The 25,972-nt window shown below is 39.9% G+C and overlaps 5 protein-coding genes across 5 annotated transcripts in view; 1 reads left to right on the forward strand and 4 right to left on the reverse strand.

Moving 5' to 3' along the window:
• Nucleotides 1-11,876, forward strand: part of LOC108607780 (CG31714) — an 86,925-nt gene extending 75,049 nt beyond the window's left edge. Inside the window, exons 16-20 of the mRNA XM_033294198.1 lie at nucleotides 849-1,600; nucleotides 2,760-2,892; nucleotides 10,071-10,328; nucleotides 10,395-10,854; nucleotides 10,922-11,876. Coding sequence (XP_033150089.1) covers nucleotides 849-1,600; nucleotides 2,760-2,892; nucleotides 10,071-10,328; nucleotides 10,395-10,854; nucleotides 10,922-11,415 — 2,097 coding nt within the window. The 3' untranslated portion in view covers nucleotides 11,416-11,876. The remainder of the gene's footprint in view (nucleotides 1-848; nucleotides 1,601-2,759; nucleotides 2,893-10,070; nucleotides 10,329-10,394; nucleotides 10,855-10,921) is intronic.
• Nucleotides 5,924-7,861, reverse strand: LOC117134791 (odorant receptor 67a-like). The gene is made up of 4 exons (XM_033293649.1): nucleotides 7,353-7,861; nucleotides 7,098-7,299; nucleotides 6,891-7,046; nucleotides 5,924-5,959 (listed from the first exon to the last, which is right to left on the reverse strand). The coding sequence occupies exons 1-4, from the start codon at nucleotides 7,859-7,861 to the stop codon at nucleotides 5,924-5,926; spliced, it is 903 nt and encodes a 300-aa protein (XP_033149540.1).
• Nucleotides 11,877-11,950: 74 nt separating the features above from the next.
• Nucleotides 11,951-16,006, reverse strand: LOC108607130 (antichymotrypsin-2). The gene is made up of 4 exons (XM_017997770.2): nucleotides 15,900-16,006; nucleotides 12,765-13,701; nucleotides 12,182-12,335; nucleotides 11,951-12,128 (listed from the first exon to the last, which is right to left on the reverse strand). Exons 2-4 carry the CDS (start codon nucleotides 13,677-13,679, stop codon nucleotides 12,007-12,009), a joined length of 1,191 nt encoding a protein of 396 aa, XP_017853259.2. The 5' UTR covers nucleotides 13,680-13,701; nucleotides 15,900-16,006; the 3' UTR covers nucleotides 11,951-12,006.
• A 684-nt stretch (nucleotides 16,007-16,690) lies between these two features.
• Nucleotides 16,691-19,452, reverse strand: LOC108594212 (importin subunit alpha). Its single transcript, XM_017979319.2, has 5 exons — nucleotides 19,349-19,452; nucleotides 18,916-19,041; nucleotides 18,545-18,858; nucleotides 17,916-18,486; nucleotides 16,691-17,864 (listed from the first exon to the last, which is right to left on the reverse strand). The coding sequence occupies exons 2-5, from the start codon at nucleotides 18,976-18,978 to the stop codon at nucleotides 17,241-17,243; spliced, it is 1,572 nt and encodes a 523-aa protein (XP_017834808.2). The 5' UTR covers nucleotides 18,979-19,041; nucleotides 19,349-19,452; the 3' UTR covers nucleotides 16,691-17,240.
• A 646-nt stretch (nucleotides 19,453-20,098) lies between these two features.
• LOC108594213 (cuticle protein) lies at nucleotides 20,099-21,608 on the reverse strand. The gene is made up of 2 exons (XM_017979320.1): nucleotides 21,459-21,608; nucleotides 20,099-21,075 (listed from the first exon to the last, which is right to left on the reverse strand). Exons 1-2 carry the CDS (start codon nucleotides 21,468-21,470, stop codon nucleotides 20,110-20,112), a joined length of 978 nt encoding a protein of 325 aa, XP_017834809.1. The 5' UTR covers nucleotides 21,471-21,608; the 3' UTR covers nucleotides 20,099-20,109.
• Between the last annotated feature and the right edge of the window lie 4,364 nt (nucleotides 21,609-25,972).

Consider the following 25,972-nt stretch of genomic DNA (forward strand, 5'->3'; position numbering starts at 1 on the left):
AATCCAGACGCTACAAATTTACTTTCGATGTTTTTTTTTTTATTTTAAAACAATATATGTATATCACTTAATATGTATATCATTCTTAATGAATTCAGAATATTTAACTTAGGTTAGGTTAGGTATTTCCATTTGACCCATTGTGAGGAAGTAACTAAAATAGAAACAACTAACTTAACTATCTTAAACATTATATTTCAATAAATAAACCAAATTTTAAGCCAAACACCAGCATTGGTCGCTCACGTTCTTTAAGGAACTCTAAGGACACCCAGCTGCTATTCTTGCACTATGATCAATGTGTGTGAGGCTGAGTTGACTGTTTAAAGAACGAATCTATAACAGATTTCTTCGATGCTCTCGGTAACAAGAGACGTAGCTTAAGTTTTTCAAATTCAAATTGTATTCACATAATGAATAAATATGCCAACTAGTATAGAAGGAAGTGAGATTTTCATTTCATTTTTGGCAAATTAACTACAGGCTACAAATATAATAAAGCATTTGCCATATAATTTGCAGTTAGCAACGAAATGCAAATAGAAAGTCAGCTAAATACCAGAGCTTAGTTTAAATAAAATATAAAAAAATGTTATAGCCATTTTCGCAGCAGAGATATAAAAGCAAGCTTAACGCTGCGTGGCAACAACAGAAACAACATTGGCTCTGTTTTAATAACTAAATGCTCTAGGCACTAAAAGCGTTGATGTCAGAACTTTATGAGCAGCTAAACCGCGCAGATCGAAGTCAAGCTATAAAATGTATATTATTTAATTAAAAGTAATGAGGCTCGGCACATCAATGTGGCATTTTTATTCAACAATATAATACTTTTCTTTTTGTTGCAGAACTGGCATGGAATAATCAGCAGCACGCTGGCTTCGCTGCTGCTGTTGGGCATCTCGACGCTGATTGCCATTGCACTTGCCATACACACAGAGCTGGTGCCGAAGAAGTATCTGCAGATTGGTGGCAGCAGCGGTGGTGGCACCAACACCAACAGTGGCAACAGCAGCAAGCCAGCAACGCCCACCAAGCAACAACAACAGCAGCAGCAGCAGCAGTCGCAGCAGCAGCGGCGTCAGAGTCTGAGCAACATAACGCAAATAAGCACGCAGTCAACGGAGGCGCCACGCGGCAGCAGCAGCAACAGTAGCTGCAACAACAACAGCAATGGCCGACGCAACTTTTCAACGTCGCGCATTCCGCTGCAGGGCGCTGCGGCGGGCATTCGCGGAGCCATTGGCATTAGTTGGCTGCTGCCGCTGCTGTTTGCGATTGCTGCGCCACTAATCTGCAGCATCATTGGCAAGTGGCCGCGCCACTGGTGGCTGGAGCCGATGTGGATGCAACAGTCAGCGGATGCAATCAGCGATTCCAGCGCAGAGTCTGAGTCGGAGTCGTCAGTTTATTATGCAACGCATACGCTGCTCAATGGTGATAATTTACAGCTGGAATCGGAGGCGCTGCTGGGCAATGGCAATGGGAGCGCCAGACACACGCCAACTGAGTCGTCAATGGGAACAAGTGCAGCAGCAGCAGCAGCGGCAGCGGCAGCGGCAGCCACGTCAGCTCATCAATCACAGCTAAGTACTTGGGCGTTGGGCTGGAGCTGAGTGCACGACGGCTGCGGCTTTATCGCAACAATACAGTCTTCTGTGTCCCATTGGCAACGCTAACCTCCCATCTGACAATTCGGCTGCTGCTATGCTTCCTGGCTTGGGCCGTGGGCAATGCGCAGTCTTGGCTTTTGCCATCAACATCCGCCACATCAAGCGGCATCGCGCCGTCGCTCAGTTTTCAATTCTATTCGTTGCCACGATTTTGCGTTTTCATTTTGCTTCTATCTTTTGCTCTGTTTGTCAGTTTTAATGGAAGAATACTTTTGTGGTTTGTGGCTACAAGAAATCGCAAATTGTGGCCATCACGCATCCTTGAGATACAATGGCATATGCGCCGCCGCATCGGTATTGTTGGCTGAACACCAAACCAAACCCAAACCCAAACCCAAACCAAATCAGCAGCGAAAGCAAAAGGAAAAGCAAAATGTTTGCACTTACCTTCAAGATACGCTTCGGCTTCTTGGAAAGCTTGTTGCTGCTGTTGTTGCTGTTGGCTGCGGCGCCTTCGCGTCTGATTATCCTGTCAGTCTTGTCTGTCTGTCTGTCTGGACAATTCCAATTATAAACTTAGCGCTTGCCTTTTAACTGAATTACTATTCGCGCCTTAAGTGTAGAAAGTGCCACAGTCAGAAGACAACTTTTATACCCATTAAAAAATATTTAGTGAATACAAAATTCAAAAAATTGTTCTCAATTTAATTACACTTAGTTTTTATAGTTTTAGTTGTAAATATGTTTGCTTAGGAGAAGCAAAAATTGCATTTTATTTATTTGAATATTTTTCTCTTATTTATTTTTTTATCAATATCAATTGGAATTATTTTTTTTTCAACATTTGGTTTGGTTTAGATCGTTAAAGTGTGAATTTAAATGCACTTTGGGCAAATATTAAAAATAAAAAGGGTCGCTTTTAAATAAATCTTGTGCTTAACAAAGACTCAAATGCTACTTACACTTTGCTAGAATATTTAATTTCCCCTTTTGTGCTGTCTTAGCCTCCACAGCTGACAGAGCATAAACCATATGAGCTGGCTTAACTATCAATTCGAAATGCTTTTAATTTCCTTTCGGTTACACAAGCTCATTCACAGTATCTGCATCTCACTTTCTGTCTCTCCCTTTTTGGATGCTTTATAGGCTCGGACTGCTTTATCGGGCTGGTGGATTGCTGCTCATAAAACTGTGCAGCGATGGCTGCTTCATAGTCTATGTTAATTCAGCAACGGATACTTTATGGGCATATCCTTTTGGCATATCCTGCATAATATTGGTAAGCAATTGTAATTTAATTATATATGTATTCGTGTGTGTGTGTGCGTATGCGGCGTATACTTGATTTGTGTCACTTGCTTGCTGCTGCTGTTTTTATATTTATTGTGCAAGTTTTATGGCCAATCGCTCCCCAGAAGCTTTTATGCTGATTGAGTTATTGAAGTTTGAGTTTGGCCAGCTTGTCAACAAAACTATTAAGCAACTGCTGCTGAGACATTTGCCAGCGACTCTTATGTTAATATCCATTTGGCTTGCTCTCGCTCTCTCTCGCTTCAGTTTGAGATTTTACTGTTTGGGGTTTATCTTTGTTTTTCTTCTTTTTTGTGCATATTTCATCAAAGTGCAAATCCTGCATATTTTTACGCCTGTCGTTGGCGCAAATTATGCATGCAAAAATCAACCCCCAGCCCCCAGCTCCAACCCTCTCCACACAGCATGAAAACCACTTTCGCTACTCGTTGCATTAACAACTTACCTGCTGCCGCACTGAGGTCGCCACTTGGATCAAAGAGCAGCCGTCTTTTCTCAACTTCATTTGCCATCTTGTTGCCTGTTTTGTACTTACTTTATGCTTGAGTGTGCGGCCATCTTACTCAAGCTACTAAGCTGCCCCAACTTGCTCTTGCCCTGGCTCTGGCTCTTGCTCTCGCTCTCGCTCTTTTGCTTCTGCTGATTTATTGTGCAAATGAAATAAGTGCACTTTACTTTTGAGCAACGTGGCACCTGCTTGAAGACTTCTTGGAATTTCTTTCGTTGCAACAAATTGCCTTTAAGGCCTAATAGACAAATTAGCCCCGAAACTTAGTTGCCACAAATCCCAACTAAGCACAAAATTTATGCGCAACACATGCCAAGGCACAAACACAAACACACACGTGTCCTGGCTGGCTCTGCACTATTAATGCGCCCATCGATTCGCCCTCTTGCCTGTTTAAATATTAATCGAGAGTACAGCCAACGTTTAAAGGCCAGCTAACACGCACGAGCTCTCAGCTCTCAGCTCAGAGCTCGGCTCAGAGCTCTGTTGCTGCTATTATTAGCACGATTGCGGTTTGAGGTCTTGTCTGCTGTGTTGTGGTAGATTTCGGCGCTAATTATCTAATTAATTCACAAAGTCGTCGCTGTCCTTGTCGCTGTCTTTGTCTGCGGTGCATCATTTCTTGAAAGCAGAATCATGTTTTAGTTGCGGATTTATGGCTACGATTGGCATAAAAGCAAAATCAGAAGCAGCCCCTAATGAAATTAGTGTGACACTTTAATTGCTTTGTGTACTAACAAATATTTATTGTGATTTTATTATTTTTAAGTTAGACAGCCTAAGGCAATTACCTTACAGTACGACTCACTGATCAGCGTATTAACTGCAATGATTAACGGACTTATTAATCAACAGTTACCACTGATACAACACATTGGTGAAAGTAAATAATTCATCAGTAAATTCACCAACATGCGGCTGTTTTTTTTGTTTAGCCTAGGCTAAGGTATTAGAATAAGAAATAAACAAAACAGGCGCATGTTGGTGAATTTACCTAGAATAAGAAACTATAATTCTGCAATTTCAAGCATTGGTGAATTCACAAACAAAATCACCAATTGGTACCAGTCGTACTGTTGCAAATAGTTGAGTTTACTGATACATGGTGCGGATGAGGCAAAAAAGTTTATAGGACATTTGTAGAAACTGTTCAGGAAATATTAAAATATTATATTATATTTGTATGCAATCGAAGTGCTTACCATTGTCATGGTTTCCATGGTAATATCAAGGAACACTGTCGCCTTGAGCATGACTGGATTCTGAGCACGCATCCGATATCAGTATGAGCATTTTACGAAAACGGATTTCGGAATCAAACCAATGCATGTCATAGACGGCGGCGGCAATGCTGCTGCTCTAAAAATATGACAAAAATAAATGGACTAGCTAGCAAAGTAAAGTTTAATTGTAGTTACCGCCTCTGTTAGCCAATTGCTGAAATAGCAAATTAGATAGATTTCCACCGATGTGCAGATCAAGAAAAAGAAAAGCTTCAGCTCGTGCTCTGTGCTCAGACCCAAGGTCATTTGGAAAGCCAGATTACAAACGGTTACCGATGAGGTGAGCATATTCAGGAGCAGCGCAATGCCAAAAACATTGTTCATCACTTCGCAGAGGCTGCAAAAAAAAAAGGACGAATTACATTTATGCACAGCAGCAGCTCAAACTTACCTTAAGAGCTTATTGTGATAGGCAATCATGCTGCGCAGCCAAATTAAATCCTGTTCGTTGCCCACAGGCTTGAAATCGCTGAGCGTGCGGCACAAGTAATCGAAGTGCATGACAAACTGAATGCAAACGGCAAAGATCAGAATATCGGCGGCAACATGACCAATTGTGGCCGTATAGGCGGCGGCACATTGCGAAATATACATCATGACATAGCCCCAGTTGCTCTCCTTGTAGTCCCAGGGGGACAAATAATAGAATGGCATGATACGCTCCAGATTATCGTACCCCAGCAGACGATAAATCACATAAGTAACCAAATAGAAAATGGCATAGGTGGCAGTCAAAATGATGAAGAGCGAACTGAAGCCTATGAGAAAATTACGCGAGCGACGCACATAGTAATCGACTCGATACTTTTGCTGCTCCTCCGCTATGGCAGGTGGAAAGATTGATTCGAGATCACGCATCAGCTTGGTCAGCAGCGTTCGCTTTCGCACCACACTGAAGCTCTTCATCTCGCTCACAATGATATATCCTACATAGCACACGGTCATGCAGACGTCAATGATCTTATCAGGCTTCCTCAAGTTCACCACAATTACTAAAAACTCCATTACGAAGGTGAAGTTCATATTAAGCAAGTTAACAAATATATTCAGATATAGCAAGCGTAGATTCAGTGTGCCAGAGCTGTTGGATTCATAGGGATCGAAGGCCAATGGAACGATACAAGATTATCGGCAACTTCATAAAATCATCGGTGCTTGCAAACACTTTTCTCATCTTTGATCAAACTTTGTTACACTTTAGGCTCGGCTCAATTGTTACTACAGGTATCCATCTTGCGCACCAACTGTATTTATGGTCGAAATAGTTGGTCTTATGCAAAACCACAAAAAATTCACATCCATATGACTAACTTGTCCTTGTCCAAAGGGAACATCAACCGGAAATTTCTTGTTACTACTTTTTGTCTGAAGTATACCCTGCTATCGATTAATATGAATGATGATAATATGAATCAAATTCTGCATCCATAGCCTTTTTTAACGTCTAACAACTTAAAGCTTAATCTGGGCGACTTTACAAAAAGCATAGAATCTGTTGATTAACACATAATAAATAAAATATGCCTTTTTATGCTATATATTTCCATATAAAACAAACACATTCATACTCGACAGAAATGCAATAAAGTAGAATAGATCAGCCAAATTTGTCAATTCCAATAATACAAATTTGAGTAGCCTAATTAATCAAAATAATTTTTTATTTTTGCTGCAACTAATCGAATTTCGTGCTCAGAGTAAAGAACCTTCTAGCATTGTTATATATTTTAGCCAGTTGGCTTAGCGTATATTTTAGCAGTTGATTGTACAACTTTCTGAACTCGTTCACCTGCGGCTAGCAGCTGCTGCAGTTTGTTGCATTATTCATGCAACAAATTAACTATTGTTGTCGCTAGGACTTATGGCCAAGCGATGCAAAATAGAAATTAAGTTATTATCAAAGTGCACTGGAAAAGTTTTGTGGTTGCGCCTTACGATTTATGCAAGAACAGCTGGTTAAAGTAAAGACATTTTTGCAGTTCTACTATAATTATATTTTATTCAATTGTCTTTATGATCACGCAAGTGTATGTACCTTACTTTATAGTATATACATCATAATCTGATTATTCAGTTGCGTCTAGCCAAATAGACAGCAGAGATTTGTAAGAACTAAAGAGAGAAATAAATTATATAAAAGAAGAATTCTAAGAACTGTTTGTTAGATACACTAACCGTAGTCATAGTTTGCATAGAGAGACTTAGAAAGGCGGTAGCTGTCAAGTGGACTGGACGCTGAGCGCGCAATATCATCAGCACAAGCATGCGACGGAAACGCGGCTCAGCCTCCAGCCAGTTCATCTCATAGACGGAGGAGGCCACTTTCAAGCTCTGCAAAGTATGCTATGAATTTTAGTACAGTATGAAATCCAAGCGACTTACAGCCATCATCAGTTTATCGCTAAAGTAACAGATGAGAAAGATCTCCACCAGAGCTGATATTAAGAACAGGAAAAGTTTCATGGCAAACTGTGGACTGAGCGTTATTGTCATTTGAAAGCCCACAAAGCAAACCACAAGCGATGAGGTCATAAAATTTAGCAGCAGCGGCAAACCAAAGACTTCATTTATTTTGGGCACAAGTCTGCAAACAGACATAATCAATTAAACTAAAGAACAATATTGCTCAAAACTTACTCAAGCAACTCATTGTGATAGAAAATCAAACGTTTAAGTTGCCGCATTTCCTTGGCGTAACTACTTTGCAGCTTGAACTCAACCAGTTGTCTGTTGAGGTAATCAAAGTGCATGATGACTTGTATGGACACTGTATAAATCAATAGATTGGTTGTAATGTGTCCCAGTATAGAAGTGTAGCCACCCAAGGCCTGCACTGTGTACAGGGCATAGTAGCCCAAATTGTCGCTCCAATCCCAGGGGGATACAGGCGTATAGGGCATGGTCCGTCTTGCGTTGGGCGAACGCATCAGGAAACGCATCACAAAGTACTGCGCAAAGTGAAACATGTTGTAGGTAAGAATCAGAAACAAAAAGAGCACGCTGAATCCTCGGCTAAACCAACGACAAAGTCTATAATGGCGAGCCACTTCGTATTGTTCTTGCTGCTCCATTGAAGCGCCTGGAAAGATTCCCTGCATGCTCTCCATCAAGGCCTTGAGCTTGTGTTTGTTGAGCAGCGTCACCATGAATCTTGATCGAAGCCACACCCGAGAACACAAGGTAACTCATGACCAGCGAAGCATGCTCCAGATTCTCTCCACTGCTGAATATTTCAATTACAAAAATTAATTCCAATGTCATTAGCAAACCCAGGTTAAGCACTTGAATTAGACTGTTCAAGGCGCTTGAGAAGCGGCTCCATTTGCGTTGCTCGTACTCGTAGAAGTCCATGCCAAGTTGATGGAAAAAATACAATGATGGTTTCATAAAGTCTGCAAAGCTCACATATGCCAGGGACATTGTTGGGCAGCTATAGTTAGTTATGTTAAAAATATTTTATTACAAATGAAGTCGAATACAACTAAATACAAAGCAACGTATTACTATTAAGCAAGTTTGATTTGAAATAGTTAAATAGTTTACAATCAATCACAAGTTGCCTATAAGATTTAGTATTATTTGTATATGCAAATAAATGACGCTTGTTATATTAAAGTTATATATTATTATTGAGCAGCAGATCAACTGAGTCGATATTAGGGCTGTCCGTCCAGTTCCGTTGATGAAGAAATGTGTTTGAGCAACTTTAAGGCTAGAGCAACCAACTTGGTATGATTGGGTCTATACCCAGGAACATATCGCTTTTAAATTTATTTTTTTATTTCTCTCCCTTCACCGCAATCAACAAACAAACGCTTTGACTCCACAAAAAAATCTGAAATCATCAACATAGCCCCTTTTCATCTTTTTTACCAGATACCGTAATTTCAGAAAGATCGGTTGGATAACTTAGGGAATTTATAACGAGGGAGGTGCGCTTGCTGACGCTCCTCAGGTCGCTGCTCGCAGTCGTTGGCGTCGCTGCTGACGCTACAGCGAACAGCTGTGACGCGTCCGCTGTTTTGTGTGTATATGTTCATGAGTGCGTGCGTGTGTTTGCTGCGATGCTCTAGGCAAAGTGTATAAAAGTTTGTTGCGCCCAACTTTAATGCGACCACTTGTTTACTCTTGCCTTCTTCACTGCGCTAATGAGCTCGCGGCGTATTCTTTGCACCTGCCTTCCGCACATCTGCATTATTCTCGTTTCTAATCTTTAACACATTAGACATATTATTATGTCGCTCCCGCAAGTCGGTTTCACCGTCGCTTAACTCGACCGTTTATAAATTACAAAATCTCGTAACTGGCTAATGAAAACTTATACGGCCGTGCCTATAATTATTACATACATTGTTACTTATCGACTTGTGAGCCAAAGCTAAACATAAATTGCCTGCTTCAACAACAGCATATTTAGTATATATATATATATGTTCTATATTCGGGCGCTTAATCGCGATCGCAACACAAAGTTAGCGACAAGTCGTTAATGCAACAATTATATTTAAATAATGTAGAGTTTTCTAAATTTAAAGTTAGTCTAAAAAACATATAAATATGTATTAAATTCAAAGTTCATTTGCCAATTAAAGGAAATATAAAATAATTTTTTTTTAAATATAAAGCAAACACCATCGTTTATTGTTTTGGTAAACACTCACCAGTAATAAATTTGTATATTCTTAAAATCTTACTGCTTGTCTGTTCGTAGGCTCTGCCAAAAGCCAACTGCACTCAATGCTTAGGCAATTGTACAAATGTAAAATATTGCTAAATTGCCTTTTAATTGGTAGATTGGTAGGACAGGGTAAAAAGTGGGTGTTTAGTGTATAAGTTTATAGTGTAGTTTAATATTAATCTATCAGTTATAGAAGTATAGTGTTTAATGTGAAGGGGATGCGGTGGGGTGAGTGTAGTAGAATTAGCTATAGAAAGTAGTTTTTTAGGATAGCATAGTTAGTAGTTGCTAAATTAAAAAAAAAAATAAAAGGTAGTAGTTAGTACAGTAGCGATTTGTATTATCGTAGTAGGATAGGTTAAAGGGATAGTTAGATATAAGGTATTGTTCATAGATTTGTTTATAGAGTTTAGATCAGTTATAGTAAGATTAAGAAGTAGTTTTATATGGTTTGTTTGTAGGTGTTTATTTAGAGTAAGGATTATATAATTATAGAGGAAGTATTATAGTTAGGTTATTATTTATCTAAAGTTAATAAAAATTAGGTAGAGCGGACAAACAAAAATCACTCGTATTCTGCATTATTGTAAGCTTGTGTAAGCATTGGCAACTGTTGTTTGTCAAGGCTGAAACGATTTTAAAAAGATTTTCCATAACTTTCATTTATTTTTGAACAGGGCTTTGGCATACTCTTTTGCTTTGTGCTAAAGGCCGAGAGTCAATTGCGTGGACCACCGTTCCTCAGCAGCGGCAGCGGCAGCAGCACACAGAGCGGCAGTTCGCTGAAGCAAACCAAGTTCAGCACCAGCAAGACGAGCCTGGAGGACAACTATTGCACTACGACGACTGCGAGCATCAACAGTCCACTGAGCTGTAAGCAGAACGAGGTCAACGCTAGACTTATGCCTAACACAAATACAAATACAATATTGCAGGTTACACCAATCAACGATAGGAGAAGGAGACGAATGCTGGCGGCATCAACAGCAGCAGCAGCTGTGGCAGCAGCCAGTTCCAGTGGCAAGCAAGCACTTGAGCTGTCAGCAGCAGCAGCAGCAGCGGGCACGGCCACAGTGCAACTGCCGTTGACAATTATTTCAACTGCTCCACGCAGCGGTCAGGCGGGCAACAATGCCGAGACATTGCTCAATGCACATCAGCCGCTGACGGTGGCTGCAACAGCAGCAGGCACCGCCTCGCCAGCAGCACGCTGCTGCGCTTTGCTTAGCGGCAGCAACAACGTCGAGGCGCTCGGTGCTGGCAATGCCTTGGGCTATGCCTACGATGCGTATACGCTGGCTGGCGGACTAACGGGCAGCTTGGGACGAAGGCTGCTGCATCAACAGCATCAGCAACATCTCCATCAGCAGCAACAGCAGCAGCAGCAGCACTTTGCAACAGCAACATGTGATGAATATGTGGGCGTTGAAACGCTGGACATTCTGCAGGGCGTGGCAGCAGGTAAGCAGCAACAAATAATATTTAAACTAGCATTTGATTTGCTCTTTGTTTGTCTTTTGCATTGCAGATAGCATAATTGGCATATTGCCCGCTGGCGCGCCACATTACGTGCCACTGCAACATAATCCGTATGTGGACTTTCTGCCCAGCACATTGATGCTTAGCATGCCCACAGCCACGCCTGCTGCCATGCCACCGCCGCCCACAATCAGTGGCAACCTCAGCGGCAACATCTCCAGCGCCACTTTGCCGACGCCCAAGACGCAAAAGCGCGTCACCATTTTGGAGCCCACATCGCGCACCACTTTCGATCCACTGCTGCCCACAATGGTTGCCGCTGTTGTCTCCACCACCACCACCACCAGCACGGCCAGCACAACGGCAGCCAGCACGCCAACAACACAAAGCGCACAGCTGGACAGCAGTCATGCCACATTGGATCGCATAACGCACGACCTTGACTATTTGCTCAATCGTGGCGCATTGGATGTGGATGCAGCAGCAGCAGCAGCAGCCACGGCTGAGGCACAGCAGCAATCACAGCTAAGCAGCAAGCTCTAAGTTTGTTGCTTTAGTAGAGCTAGAAAAGAGAATCAATGAGCTAGGGCTAAAACTGGGACTTTAGTTTGTAAGCAATCTCTATTGTAAATATTCCAAAGGCCTGTAAATAATTAAGCTTAGTCATTGAACATTTATCAAATATTTAACAATTTATTTTTGCTCTTTAGTTGACATTACGCAGCAAATGTTAGATTATGACATATAGTAAACTATTATTTAATTTTAATATTTAAAAAATCAAAAACAAATTGCAACAGAATTTAAACTAAATGGCAAAGTTTTTTAGCTAGATGTACAAAATTATAAGCGAAGAGTAATGAACAAATTAAATTAGCCATAGTTTAAACTTTGAACTACATTTTTTGATTCCATTTAACAAAATAAAAACGAATTCCTAGACATAAAATAAATAAAAATAAACATTTTCGGTTTAAGCACAATTATAAGCCAACTCTACAAAACTACAATAATTGTAAAGAACTATTTCTGCAGTAAAAGCAAATTATACATACACATATATACATATACATATATATATATCTTTGAATAAACTCAAGACTCTTGTTATAAAAAATAGCTTTCGACTTATAACTAACAGCTAACCACGTGCCCCAAGAAAAGCGTTGACTGCTCACCGCGTATGGCAAAGAAGAATGGATGGTCCGCTCGGAAGAACTTTTGACGCGAGTTGCTAATCACAATGGGCTTGTAGGCTGTACAAATATATAGAGTATTAAATATTTAATTGTGCATACAAAGCTCTTACCTGTTGTTGCTGGAGCGGCGCTAGTAGCTGAACTTGAACCCGTTTCGTTTAATTCAATGCGCAGCTTTTGCAATATATCCACAATGGGTAAACTGCTGCCAGGATACAAATGCTTGAAGTTTGCAGAGCTATTAAAAATGTGCTCCAAGCCCAGCTGCAAGTAGAGAAGGATATATTAAGTCTCTATATATGCAGTAAAATAATGCGAAGCAATTGTTTCTCCTCATCATAAATCATTTGACCTTTGCAGGATCAGGACAACATAGTGCCAAGCTGTTGTCAAGCTAACTGAGTATCAGATTGATAAAATGTGTTTCTGCGTGTGTCGCAAAGTCTGATTGTGAGTTGTGGCTAATTTATCAATATGGTAAATAGAAAACGCTGCATACTTTTAGGGCCACGCAAAAAGCATGCGAATTCACCCCAAAGGGCTTGCAATGTATTTTAGGTGCTAGCTGTTGTTTTACCAATAACAATTTAATTGTTTAATTAAAATAATACAAGTACTCTGCTGCTATACATGTATTATTTTAATTTAATAATTTGATTAATTGTCTGTCTGCTGTCGTTCGTTTGAACTTACCCCTTGGATTGCCTGCCGCAGACTGCACTCAAAGTCAATGCTAAACTTTGGCACCAGCACCTGTACGCTTTCCATTTTCATGCCCTGCTGCAATGCAGCCAAGTCCACTTGACGCAATTGAGCTTCCAGCTGACGCAGAGCGTTGGCATCACGCTGATTGGGCAGTATTAGTAGCATGGCCAGCTCATCGACATGCTCATAGGGCAGCTCAATGGCGCGTGCATCGAGTTCGCGCAACTCGGCGTATTTGACAAACATGTCATCGTCAAAGAGCATGGGAACAGCTTTGGGCGCGGCAGCAGCGGCAGCGGCATCTTGGCCATGGAACTCATAGAGGCCTGTGCGGTAGGCACTAAAAGGCAGAAACCATTTGCTGTGCAGTTGTGCCGCCAGCAGCAACAGCAGTTGCGATGTCTGATTGCTGAGCTGTGGCAACTCCAGTTGCTGCCACTTGCCACCGCCTACGCTGGGCAAAATGTGTTCACAGATGTATTGGCGCAGCTTCTCCTGCTGCTGCAAATCCTGGCACTCGGCTGTGGCATGGAAATATGTCTGCGCTATTTTCTGAAAATCCTCCGCAATGCTTGCACCAGCTTTGCCGTCGCCCTGTATGAGCAAACGACTCTGCAATTGTATGCGTGTGTCGGCATCGCCAGTTGCCGCACTCAACTCGTTGGCATAGTAGTTGGCCATTTTGGCATTGCTGGCAAAGCGCTGCTTCAGCTTAAGCAGCCCTTGCAGCTCCTCGGCGGTGGCACCATCGGAGCCTAAGTAGAGCAACGCTAGCGTCGCCTCGAGCAGCAGTGGGGAAACTATGACATTCTGATCTTCAGCTGTGGCAGCTATGCTGTGGTAAGCTTCGCTGCCCACATTAATCTCCTGTGGCATGGATGGCTCGCTGGGCGCAGCACTCATCTTGTCCTACTCGAAGTTACAGCTGTAAGATATTAAATGTAATTAGCTTCAAGTCAATTAAGGTAAGTAATTAATAGTTTATATTCATGAGCATGGCCATGATGTATTTTGGTGAGTCCAACAGTTACACACCCTGAATCATAATTTCCTTATCTTAAATGTTCATATCCTTGGACCGCTTGCCCTTTTAATTACTCTTATTTGTGTAACTCTTAAGCTCCTCAAAATTTTTTGAAGCATACATGCTCATTTTAATTTTGCTTTACAACAGCATTGGATTTATTCCTATAACTTTATCAAACAAATGTTTTTATTGATCAAACACAACAGCATCTGTTTATTTACAATGCCATGAATAAGTTCAACTCTTAAGTACGATATTTCTGAGCTAAGCTATAGCTTCTCAAATTTTGAAACTGATAAGAGATTCAGTACTATTGAGTTCGTTTCACTCTCAGTGAGCTCAACCCATTTCAGTTTGTTCCTCCAACTGAGAGCGTTAGCCGCTGCTCTCTTCAATTGAGAAAATATTCACCTCACCTATCTTGTATATCCAACATACTCACCTCCGCTTTATCAAATTAAACGTTAACATTCAAAATGAATTCAGTATATTTTTAAATTAAACACTAAGTAAAATAATTCATAATTCATTTTACAAATTTTATTTTATTGATCATAATTTCAATTCCAAAAGTCGTTTCAACAGCTTTTAAGCTGACTCAATGAAATCAACTCAATATATTATTTTAAATTGCTTTAGGGAATATAATTACAAAGAGTACGTTTGCGTTTAAGCGGCACATTATTTACTTGCTTTAATTTCATTGGCCCTGGCCTCAATGCTGTCTACGGTTTCTTATGCACATTGAATTTTAATTTCTTCCGTTTTACTGATTTAGCCAACTGAAAACAAAAGCGTTTCAGTGCAACAGACTCAAAAACAAGAATTTGGCTGGCAGCATACACAAAGAAAAACACACAGAAAAAACTTGACACTATTTCTCTATTTCTCAGTAAAACCAACTGAGTGAACAAAAAGCGCCGCAACGAAAAGACTCTCCTGACATTGAGGTGGCCACGCACACACCCACACCCGCACCCACACCCACACGCACACAAACATAGAGCCACTTTAAATTTTGGGCAACTTTTAATCTCACGCGAATTTCCGCCAGCGCGCTCACGACTCAATTGGCGCGGCCCCAATGTGGAAACTATAAATCGCCTTGCCCGAATGGGAAAGCAAATTAGAAAATGCCCATGCTATGCTAGACTAGCAAGCACTCTGTAAAATTGCTACACAATATAAATTGCTACAAATATACAAAAGTAATATTTTAAGCATATAAAGCTTTGATTTTAAATTACAAAGGTTGGTATTTTTGTTTTTGGGAAATGAAACATTCCAAGTTGATTTCTTTACAGGGTATTTTTCGACAATTGTCTTTAAACAATTCTCTCTGCTACGGCCAGCTGTTCATAAGTATTGCTACTCCATGGCACTCTCCAAATGTTTATTGTTTACTGTTGGTGTGCCAATTTTTCAGTGTGTTTTTCTTTTAGATAATTAATTACATCATGAATTTGTCAAAAGTGATTTTCGTTGAGCGATCTTCAGCTTAACTTTAGACACATATGTATAAACATATAGACTTGCATGCTAAGCAAAATGTAGAGCAATGCAGAGCAGATGGTAAATGCTCCATAGAGATTTAATAGCATAGCATGAGATCACAGCATCCATTTCCTAGCTGACGATCGGCAATAATTATAATTTATATATATTGCTGTAAGCAAAGCAACATGTGCTATAGATATTTGTAAGTATTTTCGGCAAGTCCATATGTTTAACATTATGTTTTATGCTATGCATCAGCAAATGCTATTTTGCATAAATTAAAATTACTACATTTATTTTAGTCGCTTATAATGTGAAACAGATGGACACCTACAAAATGTAATTTTCGAACTCGCAAGTATTTGAATTACACACAAAAATATTTCATTTTTTATAATATGTATAATTAATGCACTTTAACTGAGTCAATTGGAAAATCTATGAACAAATATAACTCGTATATAAGTTCAAAAGTGATTAATAAAACTTGTTTATATTTAATACACTTATTCATACTAAATTATTATTCATTATTCGTATTTTTATTATTAGAACCGTACATTTTTTCTTGTAAATCGAATTTGATTTAAAATGTTTACCTTTAAAAAGTGTGCAATACAAAAGACAGCGCTCAAATTATATAAAAAACAAAACAAACGTAAACGCGTTGGGTTACAAAGAAATTTACGCCCGCACGCAGCTTAGCACAAGAATCAACTAAAACACTCGCGCGCTCACTAGCAAAACACAAACTATACAGATATATATACTATATATATATATATAATTATGTATATACATATATAGTAACGCAGCTAATTAAATTGGTCTGCCTGCTGTTCATTGATGACGACACTTGGGTTGGTTGAGCATAGCGAGCAGAGTTGAAAAGCTCTCTTTAAAATTTTCTGCAACTACAAAATTGAATCTATTTTTATAATTTCTTTGCCACGAGACTCACGAGCTAACGACGCCAAAACATGAACTGGAAGCGCCGCTGCTGTTGCCGGTCAGCGTCTGTGGGGGGCAAAGCTTTTGCTGCAATTACTACAATTGTCGTTGAATTAAATAAAGCGGCGACGGTGGCAGCGGCAGCTTGGGCGTGATGCTGCTTGCTTGCTTGCTTGCTTGCTTGATTGAATTGAGTCAGTGCAGCGCGCATTGTTTACATAGTTTCTATTGTCTAATCAGCTTATCTAATCGGTAGCAAGAGAACTGGCACAGTTTTGTTCATTTAGCAACAGTTATGTAGATAACTTATTTTTTAACATATGTAATTGCTTAACAATTTGCAATTTAGGCATGCATGCTTAAGCGCTTACAATTAATATTGTTTTTAACATTTATTTTTATTTATAATGCTTTAATATTCATGCGTATAATGTTGAGGACACTTGTTGAGTTGCGATGTTCTTCGTGTTGTTGTTTGAGTATGCGTGTTTTAATAAGAGGGGGGGTAATCATTTAAAAACACTACATATACATATATCAATAAATACTAACAGCCTAAATACATATATAAATAGATATGAGAAATATATCCGAAAAATTAGATTGAGCTGTAGTGTAGCACACACACATACAGTCCTCGCAGGCCATGCAAACGCAACCAGATAGCGCAACAGGCTTCAAATGTGCATTAATCAATAATTTAACATTTTTTTTTTTCATGTTTGTATGTATAGGTATGGCGAGTTTTTAAAAATTGTTTTTTAGCGCCTGGTATGCGTTTTCATAGCCTGCAGTTTTGAGTGAGCGTCAGCTGCACAACGAGCAATTAAAATTAACAAAACGATAAACAATAAGGAAATTGAGTTTTCCTCCTGTGTGTGTGTGTGTGTGTGTGTGTGGGTATATGGGTGTTGGGTATGGAGTGCAAAACAAGTTGTTATGGAACTGTGTCAGCGCGGTCGTATGTGCTTTGTATGTGTTTGTATAACTTAGAAGGTGTAACCACCTTCTGGTGCCTTGGGCTGTGTAGTATTAAACTCCAGAGCGCCATTTACTTCCTGTGGTGCGAGCTCCTGTTCGGCAGCATCGTCATCGCCAGCTGGCCAATAGGTATCGATAATGGCATATGCCTTCTTGTAGACCTCTTCATTCTCATGCTGCTGCAAAGCTTCCAGCTTGTCCAGGCCACCAAGCTCTTCAACCATTAGGCAGAGATTCTCAGTGCCGCCCAGTTTCTCTGCAAGCGCAAAGAGATTGGCAAGCCCAGTTTGCACCACCTTAATGGTGCGCGGATCCTTGGCATCAAGCAGATCAATAAAAGGTTTTAGTATTTTGTACTTTTCAATCAGATCCACAATTTGCTCGTGCGTTCCCGAGGTAGTGGTGTTGGTCACCGCCCACGCAGCCTCCTTCTGGGCCTTGAAGTCGCCCTTCTCCAACACCTGCCGTATTTGATGAAATATACCCGCATCAATAACCGCCTGTATTTGCTTCTGATTGCCCGCGGTAATGTTGCTCACGGTCCAGGCAGCCTCCTTGACAATGTTGCTCTTGGAATGCTGCAGCAACAAACCCAGTTTGGGCAAACCTCCAGCAGCTATAACCACATCAGTCTGAAACACAAAGATTAACTAACGCTATGGGCAGTTTGCTTAGCGGCTCACCTGCTGATCCGTGCCGGTAACAATGTTGCCCACGCTACGCAAAGCAGGAACTATAATGCTAGGCTCGTCGGTTTGCAAAAGCGCCACCAGACGCGGCACTGCATCCGTATCGACCACAGACTGTATTTTGTTGTTATCATCATCTGTTACATAGGACAGCGCCCAACAAGCATCGGCCAGCACCTGTATGTCCTGGCTGGTCAACAGCTGCGAGAGTACGGGCAGCAGACGCTTCACGTGCTCAAACGGCGGTGAAGGATTCTTATTGCGGCACAGATTCGACATTAGCCAGACAATGTTGCGTAGGAAAGACAACGGCGTTTCATTGCTGATCAAACTCAAAATCCCATCAATGACATTATTTTGAATGACAATGTCGCGAGCTATAGCACCATCACCGGCAATGTTGCCCAGAGCCCAGACAGCCTGCTCGGCCAGATTAATGGCCTTTGACTGCAGCAGCGCTATAAAATGTGGCACAGCGTTATGATCAATGACGCAGCGCGTCTGCTCCGCAGTGCCAGAGGCAATGTTGGTCAATGCCCAGGCGGCCTCAAACTGCAGCATAGGACTGGCAGATAAATAAGTTATGTAATCAAGTAAAGGTTAGATGTGCAGTATTGACTTACTTGTTAGTGTTTTGCAAAAACCTAATGCATATGGGCACAATGCCATGGCCAATCATTAGATCTATGGGCGGATTGCGTTCGCGGCTAAGCATCTTGCGTGCCTGCTGCATGCCCAGGAATTGACGCTCTGCATCTTCACTGTTCATTGCCGCAACAATCTCATCGACCGTTAACTGAACCGGAGACTGGCCATTGACCTCTTTTAGTGGCGATGTCATATCCTCATCGTTAATGTTACGGCGCTTGAACATCTGATCCTCCCTGTTGGACTTGCGCAGCGTTACGGTCACTTCATGGCGCCGCATGCGAGACTCCTAGCACAGATGTGAGGTTAGGTTTACATCCGCAGTCTAACAAAAGGCGCCACTTACCTGCAAATTGAGCGATTTGGCCTTGAAGTGGCCCTGACGTGCATTTGCTTCAGACTTGCTCATGATTATGATTTATATCTTCGGATTAATTATAAAATTGCTTCTGCTACAATAACAAGTGTTCAGCTGTAACGAAGAAGTGTATTGAAATTAAGATTGATGCTCAGGTAAAGGGCTGCTGCAGACACACATGCACATACACACATACACACACACACACACTTTTGCACATTGCGCTTAGCATTTCTTTTATGCCCATTCTTTCCTGTTCTCCCTTTTGCCTGCAGAGCCGGCTTTACAAGGCCACGCAACAACAACAAAGCAACAGCTGCGGCTGCGCTAACTGTGAACAGTAAATAGCGAACAGACGGCCAAAGGTAGACAAAGGGACTAACGCCATTTGCACCATACACACACACGTTTTTGTACTCACCTATTTAAATTAGCTGTATATTGTGAGTGTATGTACTGTATGAGTGTGCTGAAATTTCTTTAAAATATATAAATATTTCACCTAAAAAATTTTTTTCACTATCAGTTTCAAAATTAATTTGGAATGCACAAAATTTCTTGACGTGTTAACTATAACACGTTTAAAATCTGAATAAAACTGGATGAAGAACACAAAATTTAAGTACAAAATGTGAACGTCGCTGAGAAATCAATTCCTGTGCTTGCTTTGCGCTCAAAATTGCCGTTTAATTCGAAAGGCAAGCTTGTAGAGCTGAAGATCGTCGCCAGAGCTGCCACTCTTTGGCAACAAAAAATACCGCAACCGTCAATGTTTCAATCGTCAAGGTAAATAAAAGACAATTCTTGTCTTATCTTAAGTCCGACCATCTAAATGCAATTTCGAGAAATTAAGAAACACGAAACATTAATTGCCTATCGTCGCCACTGTTGCCAACTTTAAGCAACATAAAATACCAAAACATAAATTCGACTCAAGATCGATTTAGTCGATTAATGGAAAAAAATATATTTTTTATTCTTAAATAAGTATTTTTTGAATATGAAATATAAAACTGCGCGCACTGCTTTTGACCGATCGTTTCGTTATGCTTTAAATGTTTTATCGATGTGTGATTGCTGACCGATAATTAAATTTTAACAACATAAAATTAACAGTTTTTTGAATATAGTTATTTATTTGTTTTATCATTTTAATCCGAACATGGCCTATGTGGAATTTGTTTATGTTGACTTTTTATCCTGCTGCAGTTCTTTCTCCTTGTTATCCTCGTTAACAGGTGCTGGAGCGGCAGTTGTGCTGCTGGTTTCTTGTGCGGAGCGTGCCTCGACGACATCAGTATCGGAGTCATCAACAGGAGCTGGAGAAGCAGATGGAAAAGGTGGGAATTGCTGATCCTGAGGGTAAACCTCTTGTTGTTCCTGTTGCTGCTGCACCTCTTGGTAGTCAATGGGCGCGGGCTCTTGTTCGGGCTGACGAGGAGCCTCGACAACTTCACTCTCTTGCTCAACATTTATCTGTTGCTGTGGCTGGAAAAACTGCTGTTGTGGATAGTAAATGGGAGCGGGCAGAACAGCTGGCGCAGGTGCGTGGGCAGCAACAACAGGTGCGGCAGCTGCAACTGGCGTCACGACGGCAGCAGCACGAGCAGCCACAAGGGGCACACGGCTAACGACTGCGTTGAATCCATTGATATCATCAGCAGTATAGGTAACAGTACGCTTGTAGCCATCGGCATCGAGCACGCTGTATGAACCAATTACATTGCCGCCATCACGGCTCTCCACTTGACTCTTGATATCACCGGTGAGGGAATCGTGCACGCCGTAGGAGAAGTCATAACGTGGCGAGGACTCCAGTTCAACCTGCTTGACAACTGGAGTGATGGTCTTTAAAACGGGAGCCGCCAAAGTCTTCACAACAGGTGCAACTGGAACAACTGGAGCAATGGTCTTGACAATTGGAGCGGGAGCGGGCAGAGCATAGGTGTTGGTATACACGGGCGCCGCGGGCAGCAAGGTTTTTGTATAAACTGGAGCCGTTGCTTGATGGTAAACAGCAGGAGCCGCATGGTATACAGCAGGACCTGCCTGGTAAGTGGCGTATCCGGGATGATAGCCAGCATAAGTTGCCGCAAAGCCGCCCAAGCAGCAGCCAGTCAGAGCCAGCAGAGAGATAGCAGACAAAAACTGTAAACAAATAATTTTGTTAGCAATAAATAAAAAATAAGATTTTAATAATTAAAGCTGCGTTTATATTTCAAGTGTATGCGCTTTAACTGCGGCGATCAGCAGTCGATAACTTAACAGGCGGTTATATATGTAACATTGCCTTGGTGAGCATAACATTACGCACGTAGGCGCCAAATTTGAATGAACAAAACTTGAGATCATTGTTGATAATTTTAATTAGAAAATAAACTGTGGAAATATTTATGACACTATAACTTTACTTTTATGATGCTGCTCTCTAATCAAATTTCATTCAAGTATATGGGTATTTCTAATCGCTAGCAACAACAATTTAAGGATTTGCTTTTGATAGCTGGCAGGAAGTTAAGGTGCGCACTTACGTAGCTTGCCATTGTTTTTGTTTTATGAGAGAAAATTAAAGGTACGTGTTCCGCACACACAGTGTCACAAATAGCCGTATAACGTATCCGTCGCGATTATATGGGTATTTGATTTTATAGTCCTACCGCGTCGTCACTTTGTGCTTGTGAGCAACGTTTGCTTAATGATGCGGTTCACTTTGCTGGCAACTGACTTTATATGGAGCAAGCCGGACCTCTTTAGGCGTGTGTGTTATGCTGTACTGTGTGTGTGTGTGTGTGTGTGTCTAGAATCGCGAGTGAGGCATTGCCCAAAGGCATAGTCATAGTCCAGTTGCACCCACACAGCGACGCTGACAAATGTGACAAACCGGTAATAAGTACAAAAGTATCTCAAAGTAACCGAAAAATGATAAAATATCTTACAGATGCCAGTTGACAAGTTGACAATTTGACAATTGCGTAGCTAAACGGGTTTAGATTTGAAAACAGTTCAAGTTCAACGCTTAAGGGCGCTTCCTCTTAGGCCTACAAAGTTGGCTTAATTAAGTGACTATTAATAATTTACCATTATTTAATTAAATGTACAATTGTCACCTAAGCATAGCTACACGGGCTTACAACATGCGACATTCAATACTTTTTTGCACTTGAAATTTTGTAATTTACTGCGCTCAAGTTGCCAGCCCATGCAGGCAAAGCTGTCTCCCCACACCCGCCCTCCTGCACTAGTTCGCAGAGACATATTGTTGGGTGATTTGTCTGTCTATCTGTCTGTCTGTCAACAGCTTTGGCTACACTCTTAGTTTTTGGTCTTCGTCGTCAGTTTGGCTTTTGTATGTCAGCAGCGTTTGCTCATTTGCTGCATGAGTTTCAATTTCAGTTTAAATTTCCATTTCAGTTACGTTTGCTGTGTTTTTTTAGAGAGAATATATGTATATGTAGGTACATATGTTGTGTATATGATATTTATTATTTGCTCCATTTATTTTTTTTATTTTTGGCTACGTGCAATGTCCATGCCCCAGTTGCAAACATTGACTTAGCTTTGTTTATTTATTTGTTAATTGTTGCTTTGTTTGTCATTCCCCCACTTGACAATCAATATTTTTAACTCAGCCAAAGCTACACACAACAATGTCTAATTAAATATGTACGCGCGTCAAACGAAATATATGTATATCAATATTAATCAAAGATAGCCGCGTTCAAAGCCACCGAATTTTATATCAATTTTAAAACATCGTTAATAACTTTTGCTTCGCTGCACTTGTTAATATTTGTGGCTGAAGCGCAAGTTCAAAGTTAACAGCAATTGGATGGCTGAGCCCCAGACAGACCTTCATCAATGGTCGTCGGCCTTCGTCGCTGCTTAACAATTTAGAGCAATGTTCGGCAGCTAATTGGTTGCACTTTATTTAGCAAGGTCAATACGATTTTCCAACTCAAATAAATTACAATCAAAATAATGTCAACTCATACAGTTTTCTTCCTCGAGCGCCTAACAATAATTCAAGATTTTCAAGGAATTTTAGGCCTATGGCTATTACATGTTTTAAAGCTAAAGAACTTAAGCGTTTATAAATTGCTTTCAGACCTCAAGCGCATGGAATATAAACCTCTAATTATGTCTGCTAAGCACGTAGCCTCGCATACGTTCAAAATGTGTAGGCGTTGAAAGACAAGCCATATGCAAACATAAGTTAAGGTAAAGTAAAAGTTAAGTACACTTGCCAAAAACAAAAAATAGAACACATTTTAATGCCCAGTTATTTATTTTTAAAGTATTTAAAAAAATTTCTTTGCGTGTATCATTTGCAAGCTTATAGCTGGAATATAAATATTTTGCTTTTATGTATATGCAAATAATGTTGGTTAAAAAAGATTCTTTTAAATTTAAATAAAACTTAAGTACTTTAACTTTTTTAAAAGATGAATTCCAAAGTGTTGTGCTTATTTTTATTTTCACACATTTATTTGCTGCATAAAATTAATTCCACAGAGATAAATACAGTTTTATTTGTCAAAAGCAAAGTGCATGTAAAAATGTTGCATTAATGACTCCCAAAGGAAATTTGTTATCGAATGGCGGGCAACAAGCTACGGAAATTGCGGTAACGGAAGTGCAACGAATCCAATGGCAACCTTTGACAACAAACGCCTATGTTTGGGTTGGGGCTGTACGGTGTGGGCGGGGCAGGACGCACTTTGACATTTGACAAATACTTAACAATATTTGCCTGGCTTAATAAACTCGTTTGGCGCTGACTGTGTTTGCGAGCGGAGGGCCAAGGACAGTGCGCAGTGGGGCGTAGAGTGGGTGTGGCAGGTGTAAAATAGCATAGATAGTTAGAGCAAGAGCGAAAGAGAGGGACAGCGTCAATGATTGATTGCACGTTAAAGCTCAAGAGCAACACATCATTTCCTTTTTACACTTGACAGGAAATGCATTTTTAGCTAGCGAAATGAGCGTACGTGTGTATGTGAGTGTGGGTGTGTGGGTGTGGTGTGTGAGTAGTATGAGTGAGAGAGATGCAATCAGAGCAAAAGATGCTAGATTTTGTGGGCGGCACTGGCATTCAACGTCAGTTCCATAGACAATTTAAACAAAAATCACACACACGCATGCACAAGCATGCACGTGCATGTGTGAGCATGTTTCTGGCCATTGAGCAAGGCACTGAAATGGAAATGCTGTCAAGGTTTCCTAGCTGCCAGCCCTAAAGTTCATAGCTGGAATTTTGATTTTTTTTTCGCAAAGTTTCTTGCCAAAGTTACGACAAAACTGTAAAATTGTTCAAGCCATCAAACAGGAAGCCAGCTGGCCAACAACCACTTAAGCCAATTAAGTGTCAAACCTTAATAACAACAATAAGCAAAAGCACACATACATACATACATACATATTTATATAGACATATCGATCGACAACTATTGAGTTTTGTAATTAAGACAAATGATCTATAGCGAATCCATAAACCATAATCCATCAATTGCACAATAATAACTAATACGCTATGCTTATGACTTAAAATTTTTATTTTTGGTAAATATTTATGTATTATAATTCCGATTAATATAGGAAATCTGTTGTACGTATAATTTATAAAACGAGAGTGCACAAAATGAACGATTATGGAATTAAGCTAAACGACTGTTCAATTGACGCTATTATAACGACTTAGTAACTGAACAATATACACACAAAGGTACATACATAAAACCATAGATAATGACTTGGTTCACCAAAGACTGAACGACTGAACTTACCCCTTCAATTGAACAGCGATGAACAACTTTAGTTGCCTAATATTTTTAAGCAGTATGTATTAAAACAATTGTCGGATTGGGGTAATCTGACGCCGCTATTTATTATATTATTTACAACTATTATTATATTATTTACAAATTACATTATATACGTACCGGAGCATTGATCAAGAAGAAGAGCATAAATGTTGTACTTGAACGTTAAATATTTTGAATGAGTAACTTCTTAAACGCTTTAATAGCTCCATTAACTAAATTGTTTATTTTCTCAAATGTCTCAGCAATGAAAATAAAATGTGTCAATTAGAATTAGCGCATCGCTAGTTCAACAAAGCTGCTTGTCATCAAACTCAGTTTATAAATAAATAATATAGTTCTAGTCTGTGTACAAGGCATTTTCGAATTGATTGATTTTTTATTGGCGCCAATCGAATTCCTTTTTGTTGATTTGTGACTTTTGTTTACTTCACTTTGTTTGTACAATTGCCGGTGCCGGCTTAGACTTGATCATAAAGTCTATGACGAGTGCTCATTGTTGTTGCGATCTTTGTCAACTCCCACATATAATACTTTTGCTAATTATTGAGTTGCTAAGCGGATTTGTTTCACGTTTCCGGTTTGGGTTTTCTTATATCGCCGCCGATATGCATACGTATATGTAATTCTTATTTATTAATATTCTTTTAATTTAATCTGCCTTCTGATTTTCTTTTAATAAATAAATAATATATAGCATACTTTAACTTTTTTACATAACTTAGCGGCGATAATCATTAATTTTGCAAGCATAAACAAATTGCTTCTAACAAAAAAAAATTAAAATTGAATTACTTCAAAAATAGTATTATACAATAAGTATATGTAAACTTCTAGAAGCTTCTTCTTAATCGGAAGTTTCAATTCAATTAAGCTCAAAGTGTATAAAAATAAAATAAAGAAGTATAATCGAGCTCAAACAAACTAAATTATATTTATAAATGGTTCAAAGAGTTAGAAAATATCAATAAATAGATCAAAAATGTATGAATTAAATTTCACTTTATGCTTTAAGCAATATTTTAATTTCCATTTAAACGATTCTCATTACTATTGCCAAAATAGTAAAAACTAAACTTATTGCTACTTTAGTCAATACTTTGAAGCTTGCAGCCCTGCTAACATATTTATTTGTGATTTGGCATAGTTCTGAATGAGAGCAATCTATGTACATAGATTTAAAAGAGCATACTAGGTTAGACAGCCTGCTGTTTAAATAAATGTATTAT

This window comes from Drosophila busckii, chromosome 2L, assembly GCF_011750605.1.
Source record: "Drosophila busckii strain San Diego stock center, stock number 13000-0081.31 chromosome 2L, ASM1175060v1, whole genome shotgun sequence".
Lineage (NCBI taxonomy): Eukaryota > Metazoa > Arthropoda > Insecta > Diptera > Drosophilidae > Drosophila > Drosophila busckii.

Excerpts from the sequence above, each read along its gene's own strand:
- LOC117134791 (XM_033293649.1), bottom strand. The coding sequence starts at position 7,861 with ATGGTGACGCTGCTCAACAAACACAAGCTCAAGGCCTTGATGGAGAGC. Across the intron at positions 7,300-7,352 it reads TATCACAATGAGTTGCTTGA|ACTTGTGCCCAAAATAAATG; the intron begins GTAAGTTTTGAG and ends GTCTGTTTGCAG. Across the intron at positions 5,960-6,890 it reads CTATGCAAACTATGACTACG|TTGGTGCGCAAGATGGATAC; the intron begins GTTAGTGTATCT and ends CCATAAATACAG.
- LOC108607130 (XM_017997770.2), bottom strand. The coding sequence starts at position 13,679 with ATGAGTGCTGCGCCCAGCGAGCCATCCATGCCACAGGAGATTAATGTG. Across the intron at positions 12,336-12,764 it reads TGCGGCAGGCAATCCAAGGG|CTGGGCTTGGAGCACATTTT; the intron begins GTAAGTTCAAAC and ends CTCTACTTGCAG. Across the intron at positions 12,129-12,181 it reads CGCCGCTCCAGCAACAACAG|CCTACAAGCCCATTGTGATT; the intron begins GTAAGAGCTTTG and ends ATATTTGTACAG.
- LOC108594212 (XM_017979319.2), bottom strand. The coding sequence starts at position 18,978 with ATGAGCAAGTCTGAAGCAAATGCACGTCAGGGCCACTTCAAGGCCAAA. Across the intron at positions 18,859-18,915 it reads CCAAATCGCTCAATTTGCAG|GAGTCTCGCATGCGGCGCCA; the intron begins GTAAGTGGCGCC and ends CATCTGTGCTAG. Across the intron at positions 18,487-18,544 it reads TTTTTGCAAAACACTAACAA|TCCTATGCTGCAGTTTGAGG; the intron begins GTAAGTCAATAC and ends TTTATCTGCCAG.